This window comes from Penicillium expansum (genome assembly GCF_000769745.1).
Source record: "Penicillium expansum strain MD-8 chromosome Unknown contig302, whole genome shotgun sequence".
NCBI classification, from domain to species: Eukaryota; Fungi; Ascomycota; class Eurotiomycetes; order Eurotiales; family Aspergillaceae; genus Penicillium; species Penicillium expansum.
The window spans coordinates 37788-64408 of record NW_015971363.1 but is presented as its reverse complement, the minus strand read 5'-3'; the positions used below and the strand labels follow the sequence as shown (position 1 = coordinate 64408).

Below are 26621 nucleotides of genomic sequence, written 5' to 3'. Positions count from 1 at the left end.
CCATTTTCCAATCGTGACTATGTAGCGTGCAGGTTCCTCGCCGGGACCTATCCAATAACGCACAGAGAGCTAAAAAAGAAGAAAAGAAAATTGCCATGAAAGAAAACCCAGAGAGAAAAAAAAGTCCCAGTGAAAATATCGCTCATCAACAAAGTGCAAATAAGTTATGAAGACATCACATCATGGCCCTGATGGAAGAAATACATCCTGTCTATGCCACCGGTTGATTACGACGGCCACGCTTCTCAAGCAATGTGGAACCGTTCAAAGTAAGCTCAAACGGCTGCTGATGCTTGCGAATAGAAATCTTTGCAGCACTAGCGACAGCGGCGTCATGCATCCCGTAGCCCTGTTTGGGCTTTGGCTGGTGGGGTGGTTGTCGTGCCTGTGCGGCGCTGCTTTGGGCGCCGAGGTTCGTAGATCGAAGCTTGGCTTCCATTCCGGCCATTTCCCCTTGGTTCTTGGCCACCTTGGCTGGTGGTTGGCCTCCGAGACGGTGGCTGTATTCCGGCTCATCGTCATAATCTTCGTTGAGAGCACCCAGTGCCGACTGGAATCCAGCCGTGCCACCGCGGTTGGTTTGACGTGCATTTGCGCGGCGCTTTCCTTCCTCTTCTTGTCTGTGCACTGCGTAACCGACATCAAAGACTTCACGGAGGTTGAAAGCGCCTGGAGACCGGAAGTCCATGCGGCGGTCTGCTGTGACGGATGGCTGATCGAGGAAGCGGGCACTGGCAGGTTGGTAGGGCCCGTGTTCAGCGCTGGCGGAGTCGAGTTGCTGGGGGCCTTTCTCGGGGGTCTGGAGGTAGGGTGTTGCTAGAGGGGGTGCATCTGCGGCGGCGGTAGTCTCCTCGTCGGTACCCTGTATCCAGGGGTGTGCGAGGAACTCTTTAATGGTGAACCGCTTCTCGGGGTCCACGGTGAGGAGATGCGAGATCAGATCCTGCGCCGACTTGGAAATATCATCCCACCAGGGTGACAAAAAGGTGTATTGGCCGCGTGCCACCTTCTCGGTAAGGACTTGGATGCTCTCGTCATAGAACGGAGGGAACCCACAAAGAAGTGTGTAGAGCACACAACCCATGGCCCACATGTCTACACTTTTGGAGTAACGCTCATCCTTGACGATTTCTGGGGCTGTATATCCGACGGTACCGCACGGTGTCATCGTCTGGCTGTCCCAAATCACCTTGGACAGACCGAAGTCTGCAAGCTTGATCTTGCCAATACCACCCGCACCAACTCCAGGGATGAATTCTCCCTCATCTTCTTTGTCTTCGTCCCCTGGCTGTTGAGGTTTGGGATTCTTGCTGGGAACGTTGGGAATTGGATAGAACAGGAGATTTTCCGGTTTGATGTCACTTTGAAAAGATGTTAGCTTCTATAAGAGCAATTTAAGTGACGGGCTGACAAACCGATGAACGACACCTGAGGTCTCGTGTAGATATTCAATCGCTTCCGCAACCTGGCGAATGACGTGACGGCTAAGATTTTCGCTGAAATACGTCAAACGGACAATCTGGTGGAATAATTCACCGCCGGGGCAGAGTTCGAGGACGATGTAGTAGTATTGCCGAGACTCAGAGAAATCGATCAATTTGACGATGTTTGGATGGTCGAGATTGCGCATAATTTGAACCTCTTTGAGGATATTTGCCCGCTATTAAATACTAGAGTCAGCAATGACGAAATAAGATGCGCAGCTATGCACAAAGACAGTAGCAATGCCATAAGACAGTATATATCATTTCGCCGGCAGACGCAAGTCACCATTGCCAATCGAGTGTCAGGAAAGAATTGTTTGCGCACCTCCGACGCCTTGGGGACTTTTTTGACCGTTGGATAGTGAGGATCGTTCTACCGAACGTATTGGCCATGTGTATAGACATTTTGGAAACCATGTGACCACGAGGAAACGAAAACACAAACACCACAGGGAAATGAAGAAGAAAGGCATCTTGCGACAGAACCTACCTGATTGCTATTCATTTCAAATTTGCGAACGACCTTGATAGCCACCTCGCCATATTCCGTGGTCGAATCCTTGGCACGATAAACGTTACTGAAAGCGCCGTCACCCATCTTCTCCACCAAGATCCAGCGCTCTAGACCGGGGTATTTAGGCATCTTTGATCGGTTCAAGTTCTCCTCTGCCACTAGACGTTCAATTTCGACAGAGCGATCGTGTCTGACCTGAGAATCAGGTTTGTGGAGGGCATTGGCTCGGCCTTCAGGGCCAAAAGCCTCGAGAGCAGGTGAATATTGGCCTATCGGTTGGCGCTGTGGCTCTGCATGGATGGTGGAAACATCGGTCGTCGGCTCAGAATGAGGGGTGACAAGGCGGGCCTGCTTGCCATGCCGAATGAAGTTCTTGATATTCTGTATTGTACTCATGATATCAAAGAAGAATCGTGATTCATAAGCGGGTGTCTAGGTTGGTTTCGAAGAGGAATGGAAAATAGAGAGATAGAGGGAAAACGATGTCGGCGATTGAAGGGATTTTCAAGGTGTGGAAGCGTTTCAGACAAGTTGAAGAATGGATTTACCCCACTGGAGGACTGTGTTAATCACAAAACAAGAAAAATAGAGAGAAAATCAAGACCACAAAGCTACAGATCAAGAGAAAAAAAAGGAGAGAGAGAAAGGAGATGATGGCGGGGGAGAGCTATGACGAAATGAGAGATCTTTCCTTGCGATGTCATCTGCCAAGACCCGACAGTCCTCCTGGTTCGACCTCTCGGGACGTCATGGTACACGCCACTGATCCACTGTGGTAATGAGCAAATCTATATTCCATTTCTTCATGTTGCATAGTATCGTAGGATATCCTTTCTTTCAAAGCATTTACCCCAGAGAGACTACAGATCAGACACCCGAGACTACTGACCACTGACCATAGGCCAGATAGAGACTAGAGATTAGAGACTCCCAACGCCTAAGTATAGGTCACTCTCTAATTTCTGGGAACATATCTAGAATACCACCTTATCAAGATAATCTTTCACACAAAATGCTGGTTTGACCTGATTCCAAAGGTCTTAGAACCCTGGATTTTGTGGGGATTGATATCGTCATCACCCGTTGCCACATGCTTGGAATTATTGGAACTGTAGGAATTCCAGATTCACATTGCTCTTCGCCTACTCTGTGTTGTCATTCTGAGAATATGCGCTAAGCGTTGAGTCTTCTATTTGTACGGAGAGCCCTGAGACGAAGATGTAGATCTCAGCTCTTCCCTGGAATGCTTTATATGCGAAACCAAACATACCAACCTTGGAAGTGAGGAGTGTGCAAATGTATGAGATGGACCCCTATTTATGTACAATATGGAATTCTCAGGAACTGACAGATTCAATTTGGCCGACTCCACAGTAGATCAAGTCATATAAGAGAAAATATTGAGTCTAATAGGTGCATATATCATAGCCCTGGTCGTACCTAACGCTATGCTTGGTAACTATCCAGAAATTGGCTGACAGCCCTTCAGCCCTTCAGCTCCGAGGGCTAGCACTGCCAGATTGAACTATCCCTCCTGCTAATATCAGTCTCACTCATGGAGTCTATCCTACTTAATAGATGCATACTCATTATAGTGCGTTATGTAATAATGAGACCATAGGCTTATCATTCTCATCATTTCCCATCACATAACTGTGGAATCTACTGTTTCAACCATCGGATCAACCCCAATTCTTGGGTGACCGCGGAACTATACAAGTATTAGACTCTTCACTAACTCATGCTCCTTTACAAATATAAGAGCTCTGATATGCAGTGGATACACAGACTCAATGGCGTGAATAGATGGCAAATAGAAAATTTCCACGTAGGGTAGAGACATAAACCCCATTCTGCCATTCTGGTTTTCGTGAGTCTACCATCTTCTCATCCTTAAAGTAGTCGCAGTTCAATATCAACTGGATCTACGCTTTCAAATACAGGTTCATGTACCTGAAACGAGAGTTACCGAATAAGAGGATACGTCCCTTTATATATCTAGGAGAGATCAGTCAAGTATAAAGTGTCGATTTTGTTATGGAAGTTAGAATAGGAGTCAGAAATGAGTTGTATGAAATATCAGTTACAAAGCTATCCTTTATTACTATCTATGCTATGGTGCCACGATAAACTATGTGTGGTGGGTTTCTTGCGATCCATAGTCCTTCATTCGTGCTCCGAAATAAAGATGTGCATCTTGTTCCTCCCAGGACTGGAATGTATGTATGTTTGAGACCTGCATCAAGGGCCAAACATGCTAAGTAAGGGCCGCGGTAGAGACATGAGATCTCAAGCCACCCTATCTCCGAGGAATACTTCGTATTCAATTTCGAGTCTCCATATTATTCCGATTTCTAGATCAGGTCGAGCATATACATCGCACATTGTAGGATGCAGTAACTAACCACTGATGCACACTCAAGAATGAATGTATATCACTAAACTAGCCCTAGGAAGAGACCAATTTCAGGCTATGGTAAGATTGGACTGATAGGACCCTCATATCTAGAAGGTAGTGTGATGAATCTGCAGTGTGATCAGTTTGATAAAGTCTCAATGAAATGAGGCTACAAGGCATCAATATTACCTGAATAGGAAACAGGCGCTAATCGGCGGGAAATAGTGGCGCGAAAGCAACCGGACACCCTTCGTCACATCATTCACCCTTTCATGCGAGTTTTTTTATGAACAGTGTACGGAGTATTTCTTTTCTAAATCTTTTATCCTATGTTATTTGAATTTTATTCTTTATTGCCTCATACTTAGCTGAAACACGGTGATAAGAGGACTTGAGACTAGACTTCCCAGCCACTTGCCAAAATCGACCATCCCCACCCTAACAGCTCATATTGCATAGAGACACGTCGAGGCAGAGTCTTCATCTGTGAAAGCACATACCCATGCCCAATACTCCGCACTGAATCGTTGCTTGTCCTCTGTGACGGACTCGAATGCACCTCGGACGATCGGCTCCCCCCTGCATCATACAGAGACAAAGCAAAGCCTTTGCGCTTTAGGATCCGTTGACTTCGAACAATTGGTCGCATCTTGGTCGCGAAGTGCTCGCGCGCGATGCGACCCTTCCGACACTCTGAACGACACATCCTACTCAGTACTATGATACCTAAAGGTATCTAAACGTTAATCGAATTCACAAAAGCGACCGTGGATGCTTCAGGTCTCCGTGGGTGCATTGTTTTTGAGATGCTGGGCGTGGATGTGATGGGGTCATCGGAGGATTTGCAAGCATTTGAACGCCCGCTCCTAAGGTCTCACAAGACGCTCCCTCGGCGGGGTGTAATCGTTCCTAGTATTGAAGTCATCCAACCGGTCTCCCCGGATCAGAATGGGAGACACACTGCGACGCCGTCGCTTCCTTTGACACCCCCGGGTGTAGGCCACGAAGAACTCGTGCTTGACGAACGAACACCCCGGAAAATGAATTCTTCTCTGTCAGACATACCAACATCTGGGATGTTGACCCCTCGCCGTTCCTCTAAGCCTCCAACCCCGGATGTGACGCCTCCTCGAACAAACTCGAATAAGCGACCTACCTTGAACCAGTCTAATAATTTCTCTTCGTCGTCTCGAGCTGACTCATTCCAAACGGCTTTGGAGAATATCTCATCGGAAGAAGATATGGACACCCCGGTTCGCATGTCTCAGACCACGACCCAGACACCAAAACAAAGGAGGCAGCCATCAAAGCCACCTACTTCAAATGGATATCTTCCACAATTTCCAAATATAAAACGATCTCCGCCATCTCCTTCTCAACAACATAGCGAAAGTGAAGGTGACACCGGCTTCGAGTCTTTTGATGGGCATTGGGCCGCAAACCCGATCGATGGGTCGCCAACACCGTTAGCTGGAAAGCGAAAGTCTGCACAGAACCACACTCAATTAGCTTATAACTCAACCCCCGAGAGAGATGTGTTGGATGTAAAGCACCTACATGCCTCTTTGATGAGGGAAAAAAGTCGGCGGGACCGTGTCAATGGTGCGCATGAAGTCAAAGCAAGTACCTCAATGGAGCAATTCCGTGAGAATATTGGGTCGTCATCACCGGAGGGCCTAGCAAGATCCAGTGGACCAGATGCCCGTCCTTTGTCGGTCATCTCCTCAACATCCACCGTTGAGGCTATGATAATCGACTCCCCCAAACGAGCCCAGCGAATGCTCCGGCATACCGAAAAGAGAAGCTCTCTGCGGTCTGCCAGCTCTCCCATTACAAGGTCTGAGCGTACGTCTTATGGCTCGATCCCTGAATCCCAACACCGCCTGATTCACAAGGCCGCTCGCATTTCTGATCAGGATGTTCAAAGCGGCGGAACATCCGAGATGTCGTTCTCGGCCAAGACTAGCAACAGTGCCATACAGCCCAACATCGAAACTATCAACGTGGTGGTCATACCGGAGAGAAGTTCGTCTCTCAGGTCCCGTCCTAACAGTCATGCTTCTTCCAAACTGGGTTCTCACCGATCAAATCGTCGTCCTCCGACAGCATCAACGGGCCGCACAAATATCCCAGAGCAGAAGAAACGCATCGTCTCTGATTCAGTGTCGACTCGATCTCGCAAGACTGATTCCAGGGGTTGTGCCATGGGGCCGCCTGTCATTCCACCCCGGGCCTCATCGCTTTCTGCGCCGACGAGTCGGAACAATTCTCGCGCGACTTCTCTCACTTCCAATAGCCTGCGAAGTCGCCCCTCGGAGCGCCCCGCCATACCGCACCGAAGCTCGTCGCTTTCTGCACCAACGAGTCGAAACAATTCTCGTGCAACTTCCCTAACTTCCGACAGCCTACGAAGCCATAACTTAGCCATTGACCTCGAGGTGCAAAAGCGTCGTGAGCATCAACCGGTGTCCCCGCCTCGTCAGAACGGTTTGGCTTCGCCCGACCGCCGTAGCCTACTCGAGGCTCCCAATATGCACACCCTCTTTGCTAGTTCCGATGATATGGCAACCCTGCGTCCTCCATCTTTGCCTTTCACCCAAGGCTCGATTCCATCGTATTCACCGGGGCCTATCGAGATCCAAGAGGCTACAGCCGTCAGTCTGTTCGCACACAACAATCACTCACTACTGCTTGTTGACCCCCGGGTACAAGCCCCCTCAAGGGCCCCTTTCCAAGCGCTTGAAATTTCTTATGATTTTCCCCAACCGCCTCGAACACCCGACAATCCATCGCAAACAGCAACGTTCAATGTCGACTCGCCTTTGACGAACCCGCGCCCTCCACCCAAGCCCCCATCCACCAGACCTCTTCCTCCACTTCCATTACATGACGCCCAAGATGAAAACAAAGGCCTTGGTCGACGATGGAACTCCGTCCGTCGTACGTGGAGCGCACGCCCTCGGTCAGATTCATTCAACACCATAGCGCGGTCATTCTCCATGAAATCGGCTAAGAACCGAACCGCAGGAATGGAAATTGATAGTCGTCTATATCCGTTCTGGCGGCCCCGCCCATTCTGGGAAGGCGTATCCGGATCCCCAGAGAAAGAGTCCTCGCCGACGCGGGAAGCTTTGCCGCGCCGCGCCGAATCATTGATCGTAAACAACTCTCTGGGCCTGCCACAGCGGCGCATCATCTTCGACGGCCCGCCTGCCTTGGCGCGCCGCAGCCCAGAAATGAAACGCTTGTTCAATGGAATGACTAGCAACGGTAGCTTGGTTGATCAAGGCATGTTCCGAACAGGATCCCCATTAAACTCGACTCGCTTCCGGTCTCTCTCTCGCTGGGGACTGCGGTTCCAGTCGATGTCGTTGCGTAATGTGCGGAATCGCATGCGACGTGTGCGCCAGCGACGAGACGAGAGAAAAAGGGCTATCCGGAGGGAAATCCTCAAGCAGAGTATCGGTGGCCCTGTTTACGTGGCATCTAGTGCTACAGCTGAGGTGGCTATGAGATGACTTAAATGATGTCCCTTTTCCCGTTCCTTCTCTGCTCTTCCCATATTTATGATTGGATATGTTTCACGCATTTCAAACACTTGCCCGACGATTTCACGATGCATTTGCTTTTTTTTTTGGTTTTTTTGAAATTGCTTCGATGTCCTAGATGATCTTTTGATATGAGATCTATGATGATTATGAACTATGAACCCATGATGATGACTCCACTGTTTTTGCTCCTTCGTCTCAACTTTTGTTGGTTTCTCACATGTACCATTAACTTATTCTGTTTACTGCTAGCATACATCCGTATCGAAATTCCAACCTGTTCATCAGTCCTAGACTGAATAAGGGTTCCAAGCTGCCCCTTGCTTGCACGTTGTGTGACTTTGAGATGGCCTACGAATCAATAGTCTCTTGGCTCTAGGGCTAGATGTAAATGAGACCATTAAGTAATGTATCGATAGACGAGGACACACCTGGGTGTACTTTATGAAAGCAAGACCAAGAGATTCTAGAAAAGAACTAAGGATATTAAACGAATAGTGAAGCCTGGGTGTTTTACAAAGCAGTCGGCTGGCTATTCAAATGGTCATATAAGGTCTATTAACCAAACATGGGGTATCTAGAAAACATTCAACTCAAAGTAAACCCATCAAGATCAATGCCTACCACCCCAGTAGACATTTCCTCTCCCCCTTCCCCTCTTCCCACGCCCGCGTACACTCGAGCGGCCCCGAATAGCCATAGACCCATACTCCGTTTCACGCTCCACTCGCTGTCTCATCCGTTCTACCGATTCCTCTTCCCGATCCTCCCCTGAGCCCGGTTCTTCTTTTATTGACTGTGCTGCTAATCTCTCGCGGCCATGTTTGAGCATCGCTTCCCAAGTCGGTGGGTCGAGGAAGGGCTGTGGCGGCATAGAGAATGACACTTCAAAGCACGGGGCCTGGGGCTCGTAGTCTTCTTCGTCTTCAGATGAGCTTTTATTATGCCCACTTAAACTTGTGGACTTGTTTCTTTCTTTGGTAGCCTCTTCGTATGATTTTTTTATGCTCGTCTCTGCGGGCATGGCGCTAGGATTGAGGACTTTGTATACTGTGGGGCCTGGCTTGTTGGTTCGTGAGGGTAGAAGAGCGCGCTTATATGGGATGAGTAGAGGTCGGGATTTCTGGGAGGAAGTCGATGACGCCATGATTTCGAACCCACTTCAGGTATGTAGGGAAAAAGGATGAAGAGGTGAAGTTGGAACAGTTGGAGATAGCGGAGTCGAGATCTTATCAGCTTATCGGATAGAGTTGTAAGGCGCCAAGGCAACATTGGAATCTAACTACAACATATACTACATAGTTAACTAGTTATGTATCTTTGTTTCGATATTATTATCACAAGAATATTCGGCCGCGTTTGCGGCCTTGGGATGTCTTTTTAGCGGTCTTTTTAAATGTCTTTTGAGACGTTTGTGAAGGTGGTAAAAAAAGCATAGTTTGTGCAAGAGACTTTTCTATGTATAACCTTCAACTACATACATTATTTGAGATAATATGAATGTGTCCCGGCTGAAACATGACCAGAATTCTACCTAATTCCATTGACTTGCATTCATATACCCCGCCTCACCCCCTGAGATATCCTTACTAGCGCTTGCGCAGAGCAATTTTCAGCCCGAAGTTGGGCACGTAAAACTCCTCGAATGAAAGCGAGCCAGTCAAGGGCAGGGAATCCGAATTAGGTAGGAGTATGTCATACTGATTCAGGATATGCGCTAAAGCGAGCTTCATGAGTGCGCTAGCCATCCATCGTCCAGGGCTACAAACACGAGCAACAGTCAGCCGATAGGATCCGGGCGGTTGGATTTGAAACTAGAGTATGAAAATAAAAAGGGCCAGGCAGAAACAAGACTTACCAGGCATGTGCGCCCATTCCAAAAACCATATAGTCAGGGCCCAGGTCGACTAGCCGGGAGTTCTTGGCTCCAGCTGCTGCACGCTTTACGAACCGGAACCCGTCGAACGCGTCGGGGTTCGCATAGTGCTCACTGCGTCGTTGTATGATTCCGCTTGGAACCGCAACATGAGAGCCCTGCTTGAGTGTGACACCTGTTTTATTCCATACTTGATCAGCTCAATGTTTCCTTGGTAGCTTGGTAGTGTGTGTGCGAGAACAAACCGTTGGAAAGTTTGAGGTCACTAATACAGACCCGATGGGCAGAGACTAATATCCATGTTATTGCATTAGCCATGCAAAATTCTCATGGATAATAGCATATAGACGCACGTGCTGAAGGGGGGTGTAGTCGCTGGCACTCCTTCAAGAAGCTATCCATCAAAACCATGCCATCACAGGCTGGAACAGTTGGTCCCATTCCAGAGAAAATCCGATCAATTTCCTCCCGCAGGGGTGCAATATACTCGGGCCGTCGAGCTAACTCCACAAGGGCACCGTAGAGTCCCTATTGGTGGTTAGTTTAGTAGACTGCAGGACTATGACATGCGTACGGAGCACTTGCATAGGACGTGGTGTAGATAAAGGCAAATTGGAGAAGCAACATTTCGCCTATTACCTCTGCATATGTCCATCGCTCCCGAAGAACACTGCTCTCATACAACCATTGGAAAATTTCAACCTGTAGATTGTTCAGTCACAGTGTCATTTGAGGGAGGGGAGGCGGGGAGGCGGGGATACCGGATTGTCCGAGTCATCGAGATTGGTCTCGCTGGGCTCGTTGCCACGGAATATCTCGGCGTGATATTCTGCTGCACGTGCATCGAAGTGCTTGAGCATAATCTTACGCGAGGTGTGCATATCCCAACTAGTCCCAAGAGTGGCGAGGCGGCCGATGAGCCCCCCAATGTAGCTATGTGTGTCTTAGTTCACGGAACATGAAATCAATGAAGCATTTCACTCACGGTTTCAGGAACTCTGGAACAAGGAATTGTACACGAGTGGTCACTATCATCCCAAGAATGTGGTCCTTGACAGCTTTAAGGTATTCCTCATTCTGAGAAAGCCGCGAGCCGACAAGAGCAAAGCTGCCACTGCGGGCTACGATCGAGTATGCCAAATCAAAGCAGCCGACGTTGCATTCTGGTTGAAGGCATGAGAGACTAACCGGGCTATGAGGTCGCCAAAACTTACCCCCATCTTTGAAGTCTAGGGTCTGCAAATGCGAGATAATTGCCTGATTCATAGCAGGCATATACCGATGCAGGTGCTTGTAAACCGTGGCACGAATCAAACCAGGCGTAGTCTTAGCAATTTTCGGCCATCCCATCCCTTTAGGGAAATAGCCAGGCATAACATGGGAGACTTGGAGAAGCTATATAATATTTGTTAGCCCAAACTTAGAGAATCCTCCCGAAAGCCCTACCTGATCAATCCATGGCTCGGGGGATACAAGAGTACTCCGTTTATTCCTCAGTTCTTCAATCAACTCCGGCTGGCATAATATGACCTGACCAAAGCGGAATGTCCGTGGTATTTCGAACAAGCCATTTGCGAATTGTTCATAGCCCTTCTTTATCAAACTGGGCCCGTCCACGACAAACTTGTACTGCTGATATAAGATCGAGAAATAGTCTTTGCATGCAGGGAAAGGAACGTGGCTCTGGCGGTTCACCAAATTGTATCAGCATCTTGTGAGTTTGTACTTTGGTCAGCTTTTAANGGGGGGGGGGGGGGGGGGGGGGGGGGTCACCAACATTAGCTATGAGACAGGAAGTAAAAACTAAAGCGGCCGCAACCACTGAGCAAAAGAGAAAGGAAACAAGTAGGCATAGCACTACAGCCGAAACACGAGGTTCCACCTCGGTCCAACTGAGGATGTAAAGGAAACCCATTTTATTCTAAAGAAGCAATGGGAAAGAAAAGAAATAGACAAGAAGGGGTCAGGATGACCGAGATTATATAGGCTTCGTCCAGGAAAAAGGATCAGATGAGAGAAAAGCAATAATATCACATTACAGTATTAGGTTGAAATTGCTTCTACGGAGCGAATCTGTGCTCGCAAAAAGAAGAGACAAAAATAACTCGGTGTGATATACGCACATAATGTACCGGACTTTATAATTGCATGAGGCCACTCTCTGACGCATCTGTTTTCAGACAGGATTTTGGGCCAAATAGCATCATATTGGAAAGGAGTATAGCACTGTATTGGAAATGAATCAAGGACATCGTACAAGGAACCCATAATAAATATAGACGGACATAGAAAGAACATGTAAAGATGAACAAACTCCCTGGCAAGTATCAGCGATCGAATGTGTGGTATAATGATACAAGCAGACAACGCAAGCCACGCCCGCATAAAAAAAGAAAAGAAAAGAAAAGAAAAGAAAAGAAAAGAAAAAGGGCGGCAATAATGCCAAGAAAATATTAGGCCAGTCTATGCGATACCCTGGGATTCAATTCCACCCATTGTAGAGTATGAATAAGGCAAGTCTACCAGGCCGTCAAGCAGCCAGTTCAACGGATCGAAGACTTCATAATTGGGTTCAATGAAGCCACTTGGAAGTCCGTTAGATTGGGTGGTGGATGGTTGGATCCCAAGACTAGCTTGGGATAGCAGGGGGGCCGGGGCAAGGCTTGGGTCATTCCCAGACATTCCAGGTGTCATTGTAGATGCGTGTACAGGGCCGACAGATGAAGTGGCCGAAGAATCGGCCGCCGAGTCGGGATTGGTTGGATTTTTCAGATAGGCTAAAATCAAAGGTTAGTGACTTTTTATTTATACCTGAGAGTTCGAAGGGATACTGACCTTCAATATTTCTGCCCTTAGTCCTAGCATCCTCCCGCCAGCGCCACACAGAGTCGAAAAGCAGAGACATGCTCATTCGGCAACGTACTTTAAGTCGCAGAGAGTCGTCAACGTCGGTACTATTATTAGCCCGCTGAGTCGCTCCTCCCAATCTCCACATCTGGGCCAACACTTCAGCAAGCCGTTCGGGCAGGTCGTTGCTGGACGCGGATACCCCACGGATGGCCCAGATTGTACGGTTGAAAAGGTTCTTGGTGTATTCCATGTCTATGTGAGAGGCGAAGAAGCTCTTGCAAAGCTTCAGAAGAGTGCAGCCGGCAGCAACCATCATCTGATAGACATAGTATGGGGTGTAAGAGAGGACCGGGCCAACCTCGGTCTCGAGGTTCAGGACAACCTCGAGGAATGATGTTGTTGCGACATATAGAGATAAGACGCGTTCGCGGTAATTTTTAGTGGTTGGCTCATCGAAGAATGCCGAAAGGTGCAAATGAAGGTTAGCCGCACGGAGGAACAAGTCAGTAATACCTAAAAATCGTTAGCCAGACATTCAAATATCCCCACTTGAACTTCAGAAACTTACAGTCATTCTGCGGTTTAAGCTGTTCTTCCAGCTCCTCAAAGTCTCGCGACAGAAACGCAATCATTGTTGAGCGTTCATGGTCGCTAGTTAAACCAACAGGATCGCGTCGATTTGTGTAAAGCGCTCGGGTGACCCTGTCACAAAATTTCTCGATCTCCAATCTGGGCCTTATATCTTCAGGAAGCTTGAAGTTCGGGTCTAGCGAATCACTTGAGGATAATGTCCAGTCGTAAAGAGTAGATGATGGCTGTCCATAGCCGGTAGAAACTCTGCGAAGTAGAACGTGAGACAAAGGCGAGCAGTAATTGACCATGGTTTTGTACATACCTTTGAGCAACAACATTGCAAATCGCCCAAGTTCGCACCTTGTCTCTCAATTCATCCTCGATCAGTTCCACTCGGAATTTACTAAAGTCCTGAGTGTGAGAAGGCCGATGGAGACCAAGCTGCATAGCAACCTGCACCATCATTCCACATAGCATAAAGGTCGGATCTGTCGAGGTGCTGCTTGTGGGGAACGGCCATGAGCATAGTAGAGCGAGAGCCTTCACAACATGGTAGCTTTGAGGGATGTCTGCTAGAGTGCTCCAGACCAGCCGGGTGACAGGACCAGCGAGAGAATTCAGCAAATTCGAATCGCCTTGATATCGTCGTGCACCGACACTGAGGATTGTCCAGAAAAGCAATGAAGAGGAATTATGATAATCATCAGGAGTCTGATTTCGGTCCAAAAATGGAAGGAATGGGTGGTAGTATGTGAAGAATCTGACAGGAACAAGTTAGATCAATCGAAGAGATTTGGGCGACGGGGATGAGGACTCACATATTAAACAGCTCTGCCACTTTCTCGGGAACAACCATAACATCCTCAATTCGTCTGATTTGTCCACCGTTCCTCATGAAGTTAGTACCATCAAAGCCCGAACGAAGGTCCAGGAGGGACGCAACAGCTTCTTGAGACCCCATGTACTGATCTGCGGACATGGCTGATGGGGTTTGATAGACTGCAGGACTGACTTGACTCGATTCTTGCTTGGGTGTCAATTGTCCTGCGGTCAACGCTTGTTGCTGTGACATTCCAGGGACTGGTTGGCCAGTAGCAATCTGCTTCCTAAGCTCCATTATTTCCCTCTCCATTTCCGCATTGCGGCTGCGCTTCCCAACACGCTTGAAGTTTGACTCAATTTTACAATCGAGCCTCAGTCGACGGCATCGCGAACAATCGGTCCATGGGTCTTGAATGACATCGCATCGGAGCTGTCGCAATCCGAAGAAGTTAGTCAAACTGGACAATCCCAAGGACTTTACGGTAATATGCTAAACCTACCTTCTGTTGTCGACATTCATTGCAAGCGCGCTTCACTGGCTGACGTCTCTTCTCCTCGCGCGCATCATTGTCATCCATATCCTCGATACTCCCCGGAGAACTGTCGATCCCCGCAATGGTCATATTGCGTTTGCGACCATGCACGCCATCGGCGGCAACTGAGACAGGCAACTGATTTACACCCGCCATTACGGGACTGGTGCCAATAGAAGCATTATCAATGGTCGCAATCGGTTCAAGAGTTTGGGCCTGGCCCTCTCTGATGCCGCTCGATCGCCCGAGAGAAGCCAGGCTGAATGACGTTTTTGCTGATCGTAATCGGTTTTAGACAGTGGGAGAGATCCGGACAGGTTCGCAGACACACAGTTTAGGTCTTGATCCGGGCGGTTTGGTATGGTATGGTTATTTCTTTTTCCTTCTTGTCTTTTTCCAATAAAACCTTCTCAACTTTCTTGTTCTCACTCGGTGAGCGCACTTCTTCCGGGAGCCTCGATGAGTCAGCACAGAGGGGCATATCACCTGACCGGATATACTTTTATTCCACACGTGATCTTGAATCGGCTTTCTAGCACGTGACCGGTGATGAGCTGTACATTTTATCGCTTTTTCATAGTTATACGGAGAACTGTACAGAGTACAAGCATTTGAAAAAGGCACTAGAAAGACACTAGAAACTTTGTGCACAACATCCAATGCACTGCGCATCTCCGCACAGCCTTGGGCGCGGACTGGAGCCACTAAGGCAGTAAGGCAGTGCATTCGCGCCCGGTTTTACCCCGTGTCCAATCCAGTATGCGATTAAGAAAAAAACGTTCTCAGACTATTGGCTTAGAAGGTAAATGAATACGAACGTTCCATTAATTTACGAAGATCTTTGTATATTCCCGTATCTACGGAGTATTTTGTGGAGGCTTGGGCAAATGTGGTTTAGATTTCAATCCTTCAGGGCAATTACTGTTGATTATTGCATTTCGTCGATCCCATTCTGGGGGGCTATGAAAGGTCAAGAAGTCGGATAAAAACCTCGTGCTGACTTTCATTTGTCTGTACTCAGATACCAATGAGATACCTGGTGTTTATCATCAAAAACCAATATAAAGGACCACCGGGCCACCCGTGGACACGTCTCAGACTTGACTCAACAACACTTACACCTTGCATACTTCCTCTATAAAACACCAACATGGGTGTGTCAACGGATAAAAGTTCCAAAGAGGCACCCCATCAATCTGAAGCTATCGGCAAATCTTCTGATGAACGACCACCTTCCTATTCGGCCAATCAGGTTGAGCAGCCGCCACTAGAACTGCCACCACTGGATCTGAGTTCCCAACCACCTGCTTCAACTACCGTCACTCGCGACCAGTGTGTTGTACATCTCAAGTTTCTGGCTGTGCTCGCAGATCTGCGAGATGCTATCTCGAGTGATGACGGGCTCTTTGGTATCCTTGACGCCGAAGCTGAACAATTTCCGAATGAACTAAATGAAGCACGGGCTCGTATTCGCGAAAAGCGCTGGGCGGTATATACAGCGCGTGCGGTCGAGCGATATACCAAGTGGTGGTCTACTGGGCTCCCCCGGTCAAGACCGATGGCAACTATTAATGACTTGGAGTCTATCGACTACGAAAGCATCCTTAAGTGTGGTACTATAGTTGCATGGAGCACGGAAAATTTACCCCCGCTGGGTAAGTATATTGATTCTGAGGCAAAAACGCGGTTGACTAATTCCTCTATAGATATCTTGATGGTCTGGCATGCTCATTCGTTGAATCCCCGGAACTTCCTTGAGGATTGCATTCGATACGGCAAGATGAGCACCTGGGTGACAGGATTTCCGTGGGAAGCGATAGATCGCGGTATCGACAACCACACGATGGAGTATACAGTTTCCGAACAAGCCCAGCAGCTGTTCGAGCAGAAACTGAACTTCAAGTGGAACAATTTACACGATCCGCCGACCAAGAATGTCAAATGTCACTGCTGTGGATGGGCGAACGCTGTCCCGTGGACAGAAGCTCGGTTTGGGGGACTCGTTGCCTACGCCTACAAATTTAGCAGTGGCTATGCCGATTATTCATTTGAAGTGAAATGCTTCAGCTGTGAACACATAATCGATCATGGCCGGCTCAAGGTGGCAAAGTTTCGAAAAGACCTTGAAGCAGCTCTTGACAAAGACCTACCTATGCCCGGGTCGTTTACCAATCTTTATGGAATCCCCGAGGGGGGCTCAACTGCTACTGCCGATCCTAGGGCCTTCCGCGACATGCTATTCCCCACACGAGTCGTCCAGGCTGCTAGAAAGGGCTTGTTGCATCTCACTGATGGTCGAGTGGATATGTGTCAGAATGTCACCCAGCTGAGAGACCAACTCGAGACGAAGCTACGCGACACAAATCTTTTGTGGAAAGCACATGGTGTCTATCTTAAAAGTCTCCAGTACTCCGAGAAGATCCAATTCCGAAGAATGATGTCTCGATACTGGGATAACCTCGGTCCCTTCGCGCTAGATCTTGTAGGCGCTGTTATTAGACAAGGCACCTTCGTGGATAAAATGGACAAAATCGACTGGCTACACTCGCCGACAGTCTTCAACACCATGGACCGGTTGATCAAAAAGTACGAGGTGTTCTTCCAGATTATGATCGAAAACCCAGACAAGATGGCCGTTCCCACACTGGACGTCGACCTGGCCTGGCACACACACCAACTCAGTCCATCGCGATACTACAAATACAGCACGTCACAGGTAAAACTTGGTAGTACCCGTATGTTCATTGACCACGACGACAAAGTCGACGAGGGAAAACTCTCCGACGGCTTTGCCTGGACCAGCAAGATGTACCGCCGTATCACCGACGGCGGAATATACAGCGAATGCACCTGCTGGTACTGCGAAGCAACACGAACACCAGACCTGTATAGCCGGTTGATCACTGTTGGCTCAGCCTCTCGCGCTCGAACCGCTGCAGACCTTTTGCACGACCGTCCCGATATCTCGTCTGACCCAAACAAGAATCCACACATCTCTTCACATAACGCCGTCCGGCCAACAAACGAGTACCACCGGTCTGAGTGGCGTAAATCTCTGCAACGTGCGCGTCTACAGAGCAACTACCAAAAGGCTGCCCGGCGTGCAGAGAAGCGCCGCCAACGATCCGGCTCCAAATCTTCTGCTTCTCAGGGCGACGCTTATCCATACTACCTGCCTTATGCATATGGTTACCCCATTGTGGTGCCATACTATGGACCGTATATGATGGACCCGTCCATCAACTGCGATTCATACGCGTGTAACCCTGGCTGCATGAATGTTACTGCAGGTGCTGCTGGGAACTGTTGTGCTGGCACGTGTGGTAAGTTATTCCTACGCCATTTTAGAAGCATTGAGTGAAACTAACTTGTCAAAAGGTGGTACCGTAGCCTCAGGTGGCTGTGCGGGAGGCAGTGGTAGTGGAGGATGTGGTAAGTCTCTTCATGAACCTCGACTGCAATGGATGCTGATGTGTTCTCTATACAGGCGGATCAAGTGGCGCCTGCGGAGGATCCAGCGGTGGCGGTGGTGGTGGTAGGTTTTCTTTATTGCATTCTAGACCGCATTACATACTGACTCAGTTATTTAGATGGCGGCGGCGGTGGCGGCGGTGGTTGCGGAGGAGGAGGGGGAGGAGGAGGCTGTGGTGGAGGTGGCTGTTGATTCAGAGAACGATTGCGAATACCCCCCTTCGTTTTTGTTGTTTTTGCTCTTTTTTACTTATTGTTTGATTGTTTTTTTGACTGCTTAGTGAATTGGCTGATAGAGTCATGCTTATTGCTCAACAGTCCATCCATAGTACATATATAACCTTCTTGGTTGAGGCCTCATACCAACGCCTTTGCAACCGTCTCCTGTTATACCCTCTCGATTGTAATGTCCAAACATATTATCTCTTCTCCGATGCTTCTGATCTCAGCTCTCCATTATGACCTGCAATGCTGATATGCACGCCCTGTGACTAGATGACCAACATGGGACTTCTTGGACTAGCCTTTCAGTTGCTAACTATACTTGGTGTTGAGCGCTTTCAAAGTTATTACCTCGCTACTATATCTCTTACATCTTTGATGTCTCTTAATGAGGAGCAATACCCGATGCGTCGGACCCATACGCTACCTGGGAGGAAGCCTTTCTGATTGATACATGGCAAACATTATACCACCACCCATCTTGGGCAAGAGAGATCGATTTTGACCTGGGATCGGTGAATGTCACATGGATGGTTGGCTTGGCACATCCTAGCACCTAGAATAAGGCATTGGAACATACTTCAATCGTTGGCAAGAATTAATATGCCGGATTCTGTAATGATTTATCTAAAAGAGGCAACAGAAGAATACCTATAAGAAGTTTAACTTATACTACATACTTTATTTTGATCAGATTCCCTTTTACTTGGATATCCTACATCCTACATTTCAACCTATGACGAAACATTCGAAAAAAATATGGACCTTTACCCCATAGTGGGTCTTGAATTCCCCGCTTATGATGTACAGGTACATAGACAGATATGGAAATGACTTATAGATCTACATTTTGAAACAATTAAATAGTACGTTCATGAGATATATTCATTGTATGTCCCGTCCGAGGATTTGAGTACACAAGAGGGAAAGTGAGAGACCATAGGTGAGGAGATACAGAAGAGTGTGGGCAAGGAGACGGAGAGAAAAGAATGGACGAGATACACAGGTGGGAAAAGTAGGGAAGCGGATCGTAGAATTTGTGGGTTTGGTATATATGTGCGAGGTGAGAGGCCAAAACAGAACAAAAAAAGACAAACGAGAAGCATAGAGGACATGAAAGTGGTATGTCATGTCCCTATGGATATAAGTATTTGATGGGGATAAATATGCGCGGGCCAAACGGAGTAGGCCATTTATGGGGGTTTCCAGAATAAGCTGTGGCAAAAACAAAACACAAAGAAAAAAGCACAAAGCGGGCCAAGGAGGACATGATTGATACATGGGATCTCAAAAGGTAGTGAAAAAAGGTCCCGAGAATTGTGAAACACTCCGTTGAGAAAAGACCTTTGAACAATTGTTGGACATTGGCTCTATTCTCCATCTGGAGTGGTTGTAAACATGTAAACAAGAAGGTTCAAAAAATTCGCTCAAGCTCGTACATGAGATCGTGAAGGGGTCGTGGTTCGGCATGCGCCGATTTGACCCAAGGACTGGCTCGCAGGCGCGCAAGCGCGGAGGCTGGGAGATTTATTCTTCCATGTGACCAAAGACACCCCCATCGTCGTCATCGGCTGGCGCAGAGCGGTTACCAAAGTCCACATCGGCGTTACGACGTTGACGGGATTTCTGCGCCTCGTCGCCACCTGTCCGGACTTCGCGCTCATCCGACACCTTGTACGACAGCGACGGGTTGAGCGACCGGGACAAGAAGATATTGGCCTCGGAGTCTCGGCGAGCGGCCTCCTCTGTGGGGCGCGATTGAGGGGAGTGGAGACCCTGGTTGCTCGGGTGGCTGCTTGAGTCCAAGTAGCGCGCCGGCAGTGGAGGCACTGGTGGCACGTCCGGAGTCATGGAAACAGGCCCTGTGCGAGGAGTCCCGAAATTGCACAGGCCGATGGCCGCGGCAAGATCGGCCTCATCATCCTCGTGTAACCGTGTATCTGCAGTTGAGGGACGGGTATCGATGCTCGAGTGGCGGAAGTGAGAGAAGCTTGGGGAGTGCAGTGGAGCACTATCGTTGTACGAGCTGGAGGGAATGGACTGGTAGGAACGAGAGAAACCGGAGGCGTTGCTGACGCTGGGGCGTTTGGTCCACTGTGCCGGCACACCCGACATCTCGAAATCGTCGTCTTCCTCCGAGTCCATCGGGGGTGGCGTGGTCTCAACGGAACTGATGCCATCCCTCATTTCTGACAGGGCGTCCGGTGATCCAGACGACAATTCCGACTCCAACTCCAACTCGGCGGACTCATCGGGTGGATCATCGTGGTTCATGGTAACCAAAACGGAGGCGGCCTCCAGCAGTTGAACCTGCTGATGCTTGGAGATGAGAAGCTTCGAAGTAACGGACCATGCTGGGTCGTGTTCCCACCTAAGATACCACGAAAAAAACACGTCAATTAATTGTTGCGGAAAGGGGTAGAAGAAAGGGGAGCAGCGATGAAGGGGGAGTTGAATAACCACGAGGGCGACCTGCACAGAGCCGACATGGTGCATATCCCCGATCGAGCTAGAAGAAGACGGCCGAGCGGTAGGGGGGATACACACATATGCTTAGACAAGCAGCTGCCATGCTTATACCCTTTCCCGCAGCGATCGCAACGTATGGCCGTCGAAGCACGCTTCCCTTCGGTCTTGAGTTGGGCACCCTCGCTGGCTCGGCGGTTCCGGTTTTTGGGCTTGCTATCGGAGTGGTCCGATCCCGGAGAGTCTTTGCGGGCGACCGGTGACTCCTGGCTAGGGCTGTTGATGCTGCGGGAGAGGTAGGAGCTGAAGCCAGATACATTTCCGATGGAGCCAGATTCCAGTCCCTTGCGGCCTGCTAGGCTCCGGCGGTGCGCACCCATAGGGAGCGAGGTAGCCTCTCCGCCCTCCATGGAGGCGGCGACTGCGGCGGCAGCATTGGCAGCGGCGGTGGTCACACTCTTTCGGCGAGTTACACGGTGGTTTGGATTGAGGGCACCTAGCGAGATCGAATGCGCGTGATGCCGCTGGCTAGTATTGGGGAGAGGACGCGACATGGACAATTCCTGTGAATGGCCAAAGGGGGCGCTNCAAAAAAAAAAAAAAAAAAAATGAGGCGGAAATGCTAGCCACCTACCTTGAATGAGGCCATGGTAAAAATTGAGGGGAAGCTTCCAATGGAATTGACAACCCTCTAGGACACGAGTTGCCCCCAATTCAATGAAGGTGAAATAAGGCGGAGTTGCGGGTCCGAGATGTATAGGCAGAGGAGAGCAATGAATGCGAGAAGAAGAGGAAATGAAGATAGAGAATGAGAGCGAATAAAGAAAAAAAGGTGAGGGAATCCAGAAAAAAGAAAGGTGGAAGGGGAAAAAAAAAGAGGAGAAAGAAGGAGAGAAAGAGTCAGGGCCGGTATGAGCCAAAATCGCTCAGGTTTGCGGGGGCCTTTCCCTTTGAGCATGCGGGGGGGAGCGATCACCGGTCACACATACGAGTTTAGTATTTTATTGCTAATATATTTGAAGATATCTATGCCCTTTGGATTGTATTATTGTCTATACTGGATAATGTTATATTCTATGTTCCCTGAGCATGCCCTATATTGTGTGTTATATCAGTATGTGTGTGTGTGTGTGTCGCAATGCCTCTGATGCGATAGCAGAGTGGATCCACTTATCCGAATAAAACATGTTGTTAATTGTAACAATCAATTGAATTCTGGTGAATTTGGATGGCGAATGTTGGGCATAATCAGGGCTTAAATATCATATTTGGTAATATGTCTTAATATCTCGCCTTGCTCGGATGGCGTTCCGTACAGGGGAAGGGTCGGCTCCCTGGTTCTGAAGGATAGTCCCATGGGTCCAGGCTCAACTGCCTATAAAATAATTATAACCCAATTCTTTGACAATATGGTCTTTATATGGATGCACATAGTCTCGGAATATAAGTAAACACATTTGCTTAAGATTAAAAAAAAAAAAAAAACCTACAGTTGCCTGACGATCAACTAGGGTCACAAGATGGCACAGCTGGACTCCGGATTCAAGTACCAATCAGGTCACTTGGTTCGGACCCGGGTAATGACGAATGTGTGTTGATAGGAGATGCCCATAAGTACTTGAACTAGTGACTTGGAAAGTACCGCTTGGCCATGTATCGACCAGATCACCTGCATAGCATCGACCGGTCTAGTGCTTGGAAGAGGGTGGATGAGGTGGGGCCAATGATGTCATTTGGAGGGCTTAGTCAAAGATATCACCTGATACACTCCTAACTAATACGGATATAATCTTATATAATTTCCCTTATATACATGTGCAGTACTCCGTACTCCGTACTCCGTCCACGAGTATAAATAACTAAGAATCTCTTTTCCTGTGGCAAAGAGGAATTGTGGCTTATCACCTAACCCAGGACGGTCCAAGGCGGCAACACTGGAGGGCCCGAGCCTCCCGGGGGCCAGATGTTAGGTAATCGCTCAGGTCACCATATTCTTACGATCAGGTCGCGCCATCTCGTACGCTAACGCCTGCAGGAGAGGATCATCACTCCGACCGTCACACTATCCTCTCGCGCACGAGCACTTGGGAATTATTTTTGGCGCCCTTCAGAGTAGGAACCCCCTGATATTTCTTGTTTCTGGCACATTCCTAGGTTCCTGGCCCGTCTTTAACTATTGATTGACCTGCGGCTGAGACACTCGGGACATTCTTCTTGTCGGCATTATTGGGTTAGAAAGTTGCATTGTTGTCGATCCAATTATTAGAGCTATCAAGAGCTATCATAGCTGCTGAAATTATTTCTCAATCGTTTTATAAAGATAAGACATTTTAATCTGCCCAGAGAATCTCATACAACATATGTTCCATGCTCCATTATTACATGACGTGGTCGGACCTCCAGGGCTGTACAACATCCATAGTAAGCCGGAATCTCACCTAATCTACCAAACTGTCAAACAATGCAAACATATTTTGGGAACTGTGAAGAAACCCTTATCATCAAAATACCCGATAAGAAATAAAGATTGGGCAGATCTCGGATGGATCCATCGCAATAAAGTGGCATAATAGGTCAATTGACTTTTCAATCATATAAACTTTCGACGTCTACTTTGTACTTCCTGCATACCAGATCCAATATCCCATAAACTTACTCAAAAATCCCTCGCAAGCCGCAGCAATGCTCCATTCCCGTCTACGGCCTCTCCCCCGCCGTCACCACCCCACCAACACACCCAGCGCCCCAGCACCAGAATTTCAAAACGGAGACGTCGACAATGAGGTCGACGAATCAGCCGAAGACCTCTTCGGTTCATTCCTCCCCCACCTCTTCCCAGATGACGCACCTTCCTTCCACGGTGACCCAGGCCAACACCTCCTCTACAGCTCCCCGCGCTATGGCGACCTCAATATTATGGTCCCCAGCTACCCGAGCTCAAGCAGCAAACGCTCTGAGGAGATCGCCGCAGGTCTAGCCAAGCCAGATGGATCCGTGAACGAGGTTGACGAGGGACGCAAGCTCTTTGCGCATTTCCTCTGGAGCGCAGCGATGGTCGTTGCAGAGGGTGTCGAGCAAGCGGACACACCCACCGCCCCAGGCGAAACAGAGACAGAAACCCAGATCGAAAACCGGGAGCTGTGGAGTATCAAGGGCGAGAGTATGCTCGAGTTGGGCGCTGGTAAGTGGCAGTTCATATCTCATTTGCATTCGTTACAGCTTACACTGTACTCCACCAACCCCCCAACCAACCCAAACTGACGCATTGATATGTATAGGCGCCGCCCTTCCCTCAGTAATCTGTGCCCTAGCCGGCGCCTCAAAGGTCGTGGCAACCGACCACCCCTCCTCGCCTGCATTCAGCGGCGCAATCGCTTTCAATATAGACCACAACCTATCCAAACGCACGCCTGAGGTCGCGGGAGAAGTGTCAATGCACCCACACGAATGGGGCGTGTTAAATGACTCCTTCGCGACGGCGAATAAGGGGGTCTTCACGCGCATTGTCGCGGCGGATTGTTTCTGGATGCGCTCGCAGCATGAGAACCTTGCGCGCACGATGCAGTGGTTCCTTGCGCCGGGTGGAAAGGTGTGGGTCGTTGCTGGGTTCCATACGGGGCGGGCGATTGTTGCCGGGTTCTTTGAGACGGTTCTTGAGAATGGGTTTGTGGTTGAGAGCATTTATGAGAGGGATTTGGTTGCGAGGTTGGAGGATGGGGGTGAGATTCGCAGGGAGTGGACTCCGGTTAGGGAAGGGGAGGGTACGGAGAATCAGAAGAGGTGGTGTGTTATTGCTGTTTTGAAGAGGAAGGGGGAGTAGGGTTGTGAGTTGTGGTTATGATAATGCATTTTCGAGCGATATCTCATTTCCCTTGCATGATGAGATTATGAGCATAAAATAGATGGGTACAGATTATATGGGAATGATATATGAGTTTGGCTTGGAATGATTGAAATATCTCAGTATATTCAGTATATCTGCACTTCCACCGTCTTTTTTTTGCTTGGGGGTATAGTTCGCATAGTGTTCCGTGTCCACTCAAGTATCAAGCATCCCCAAGTCTCTGGAAACACACTGTACAAACTCCTTGCCCCTCATGTCCTCCAAAACGGAACCGAGGATACTCAACACGGCCCCAAACCGCCAACCGATCCCCGCTCGTGCGATCACCAGTGAACCAATGCACCAGCTCTTCCTCAGTCCAATTACAGGTAGTAACAATCAAGAACCCACCACGCCGCACTAAGCGCCGCGCGATATCAGGGTACCTCTCACAGACACGGGTGGTCTTCGCATCATCAGATAGCGAGACAGCATCGAACGTGCCCTTGTCAAGCACGATATCAAAGCCTCCTTCTTGGTAAGGGAACCAGGGGAGTTTTTCCTCAGAGGAAGAGGAGGGTGATACCTCGAGACCCGTCTCAGAGAGAAGAGCCTTAGAGCCGAGGATATCCCACTCCTCGAACTGGATGGAAGTTTCTTGTTCCGGCATGTCATTGGATCCAGCCTCTACCTCGGTTTCAGCCTCGGCCTCTGCTTCCTCTTCGTCATCAGATTCATCCTCATCTTCAGAATCACTGCGATAAGCCGAATGCCCTTTCACACGCTGTAACTCTCTCGCAAGCTCAACACTCTGGCGCGAGTAATCGACGCCAACAAGACGTCCTTTATAACCGCCCCTCTTCCTAAGCAGCGCAAGCATACTCCCATTTCCAGTACCAAGATCTAGAACACTTGGCTGGCGGGAGCCTTTCTTGTGCACTGTATTGCGCGGCGACAAGGGGAAGGACTTGCGCGTGAGGAAGTGGAGGACTTTTTGCGGGGCATTGTGTTCGGAGAACCAGGATGTGCCGGGGTCGTCTTCTTCATTTAGGTCGGAAGTGGTGGATGCGGCATCGTCGTCATTTTGGTCTGAGTTGTTATTGGCATTGGGGTCATTATTGGGAGCTTCGTGGGAGATGTGGGCTAGCGTGCGCGCGTAGTAGGATTCCCAGCTAGGTTTGGATTGTTAGTTTGCATTTGAAGAATTGGCTTAAATATTAAACGCAGTTTTATAAATCAATTGGACTACCAATTGATCCATTGCTGCATTCGTTGTGGCTGATTCACTGTATACAACACTTATGGAGGGGCAGAGCGGGGTTCATGGATTCCCCATCCTTGCGTCCAGCAAAGGACGAGGGTGTAGCTGAGAAGGACACATACTAATCTTTTGTGCCCAGCTCGCTGGGCGAGAGGTATGCCGGGTGAGATTCTTCAGCCATTGTCGCGAGCGTGGAGAGGATGCGCGAGGGAAAATTTGGGTTGGAGGTGTTCTCGGGGCTTATCGCTATCTCCGTTCTAATCAACAAACAGCCTGAAGCCACGACGGTTGGATCCACTAGGACTATTAGAACTAGACTTAATGCCATGTGTGTTTACAGCTTTACGAGAAACAATTGAAGCTTAACACCCATCTCTATTGTGAGAATGCGCAAATGGGCTATTATTTATCACGCCACCCGTCAACCATAATCCAAGCATGTCGTGAATTCCGAGAGGAACCAAGCACCTTCACCACACGAATGCTGAACACAAAAAGAAAGGCGCAAAAGGAAGGGCCTTGTATGAGTGGCAAGATGGAAAGATAGGAGAGTGACACGAAATAACCAAGCGGAAGTGAGACAAAAGCCAAGGGAAACAAGAGAAACCCAAAAGAGATAGGACCCTCCGATAATAGTACAGGTACCAGGCCGAAATGAATCAGACGGGTCTGTTTCGATCTTTCAAGGCCTGGCCTTGGTATCAAAATTCGTCCGTTTTGGACACCCGAGACGCCGGTGGTAAAGAAAAGAGAGAAAGAAGTTCAAACGATGGTGACCAG

The 26621-nt window shown here is 48.8% G+C and overlaps 10 protein-coding genes across 10 annotated transcripts; 4 read left to right on the top strand and 6 right to left on the bottom strand.

Moving 5' to 3' along the window:
* Positions 1-211: 211 nt before the first annotated feature.
* On the bottom strand, positions 212-2394 carry PEX2_089600 (serine/threonine-protein kinase; the record flags this gene model as incomplete). The annotated part of the gene is made up of 3 exons (XM_016746230.1): positions 212-1361; positions 1416-1660; positions 1975-2394. 3 exons carry the CDS (start codon positions 2392-2394, stop codon positions 212-214), a joined length of 1815 nt encoding a protein of 604 aa, XP_016597250.1.
* A 57-nt stretch (positions 2395-2451) lies between these two features.
* Positions 2452-2652, top strand: PEX2_089590 (uncharacterized protein; the record flags this gene model as incomplete). The annotated part of the gene is made up of 1 exon (XM_016746229.1): positions 2452-2652. One exon carries the CDS (start codon positions 2452-2454, stop codon positions 2650-2652), a length of 201 nt encoding a protein of 66 aa, XP_016597249.1.
* A 2550-nt stretch (positions 2653-5202) lies between these two features.
* On the top strand, positions 5203-7914 carry PEX2_089580 (uncharacterized protein; the record flags this gene model as incomplete). The annotated part of the gene is made up of 1 exon (XM_016746228.1): positions 5203-7914. One exon carries the CDS (start codon positions 5203-5205, stop codon positions 7912-7914), a length of 2712 nt encoding a protein of 903 aa, XP_016597248.1.
* Positions 7915-8557: 643 nt separating this feature from the next.
* On the bottom strand, positions 8558-9091 carry PEX2_089570 (uncharacterized protein; the record flags this gene model as incomplete). The annotated part of the gene is made up of 1 exon (XM_016746227.1): positions 8558-9091. One exon carries the CDS (start codon positions 9089-9091, stop codon positions 8558-8560), a length of 534 nt encoding a protein of 177 aa, XP_016597247.1.
* Positions 9092-9533: 442 nt separating this feature from the next.
* On the bottom strand, positions 9534-11194 carry PEX2_089560 (cytochrome P450; the record flags this gene model as incomplete). Its single annotated transcript, XM_016746226.1, has 8 exons — positions 9534-9705; positions 9803-9995; positions 10066-10110; positions 10174-10348; positions 10460-10522; positions 10582-10753; positions 10806-10983; positions 11035-11194. 8 exons carry the CDS (start codon positions 11192-11194, stop codon positions 9534-9536), a joined length of 1158 nt encoding a protein of 385 aa, XP_016597246.1.
* A 1089-nt stretch (positions 11195-12283) lies between these two features.
* PEX2_089550 (putative C6 transcription factor (Leu3)) lies at positions 12284-14754 on the bottom strand (the record flags this gene model as incomplete). Its single annotated transcript, XM_016746225.1, has 6 exons — positions 12284-12597; positions 12656-13183; positions 13239-13507; positions 13566-14003; positions 14062-14495; positions 14566-14754. 6 exons carry the CDS (start codon positions 14752-14754, stop codon positions 12284-12286), a joined length of 2172 nt encoding a protein of 723 aa, XP_016597245.1.
* Positions 14755-15748: 994 nt separating this feature from the next.
* Positions 15749-18262, top strand: PEX2_089540 (uncharacterized protein; the record flags this gene model as incomplete). Its single annotated transcript, XM_016746224.1, has 5 exons — positions 15749-16253; positions 16305-17921; positions 17977-18030; positions 18086-18133; positions 18189-18262. The coding sequence occupies 5 exons, from the start codon at positions 15749-15751 to the stop codon at positions 18260-18262; spliced, it is 2298 nt and encodes a 765-aa protein (XP_016597244.1).
* Positions 18263-19818: 1556 nt separating this feature from the next.
* On the bottom strand, positions 19819-21311 carry PEX2_089530 (putative C2H2 finger domain protein; the record flags this gene model as incomplete). The annotated part of the gene is made up of 2 exons (XM_016746223.1): positions 19819-20800; positions 20872-21311. 2 exons carry the CDS (start codon positions 21309-21311, stop codon positions 19819-19821), a joined length of 1422 nt encoding a protein of 473 aa, XP_016597243.1.
* Positions 21312-23439: 2128 nt separating this feature from the next.
* PEX2_089520 (putative nicotinamide N-methyltransferase) lies at positions 23440-24577 on the top strand (the record flags this gene model as incomplete). The annotated part of the gene is made up of 2 exons (XM_016746222.1): positions 23440-23938; positions 24036-24577. 2 exons carry the CDS (start codon positions 23440-23442, stop codon positions 24575-24577), a joined length of 1041 nt encoding a protein of 346 aa, XP_016597242.1.
* Positions 24578-24803: 226 nt separating this feature from the next.
* Positions 24804-26022, bottom strand: PEX2_089510 (putative S-adenosylmethionine-dependent methyltransferase; the record flags this gene model as incomplete). The annotated part of the gene is made up of 2 exons (XM_016746221.1): positions 24804-25752; positions 25964-26022. The coding sequence occupies 2 exons, from the start codon at positions 26020-26022 to the stop codon at positions 24804-24806; spliced, it is 1008 nt and encodes a 335-aa protein (XP_016597241.1).
* Positions 26023-26621: the final 599 nt, after the last annotated feature.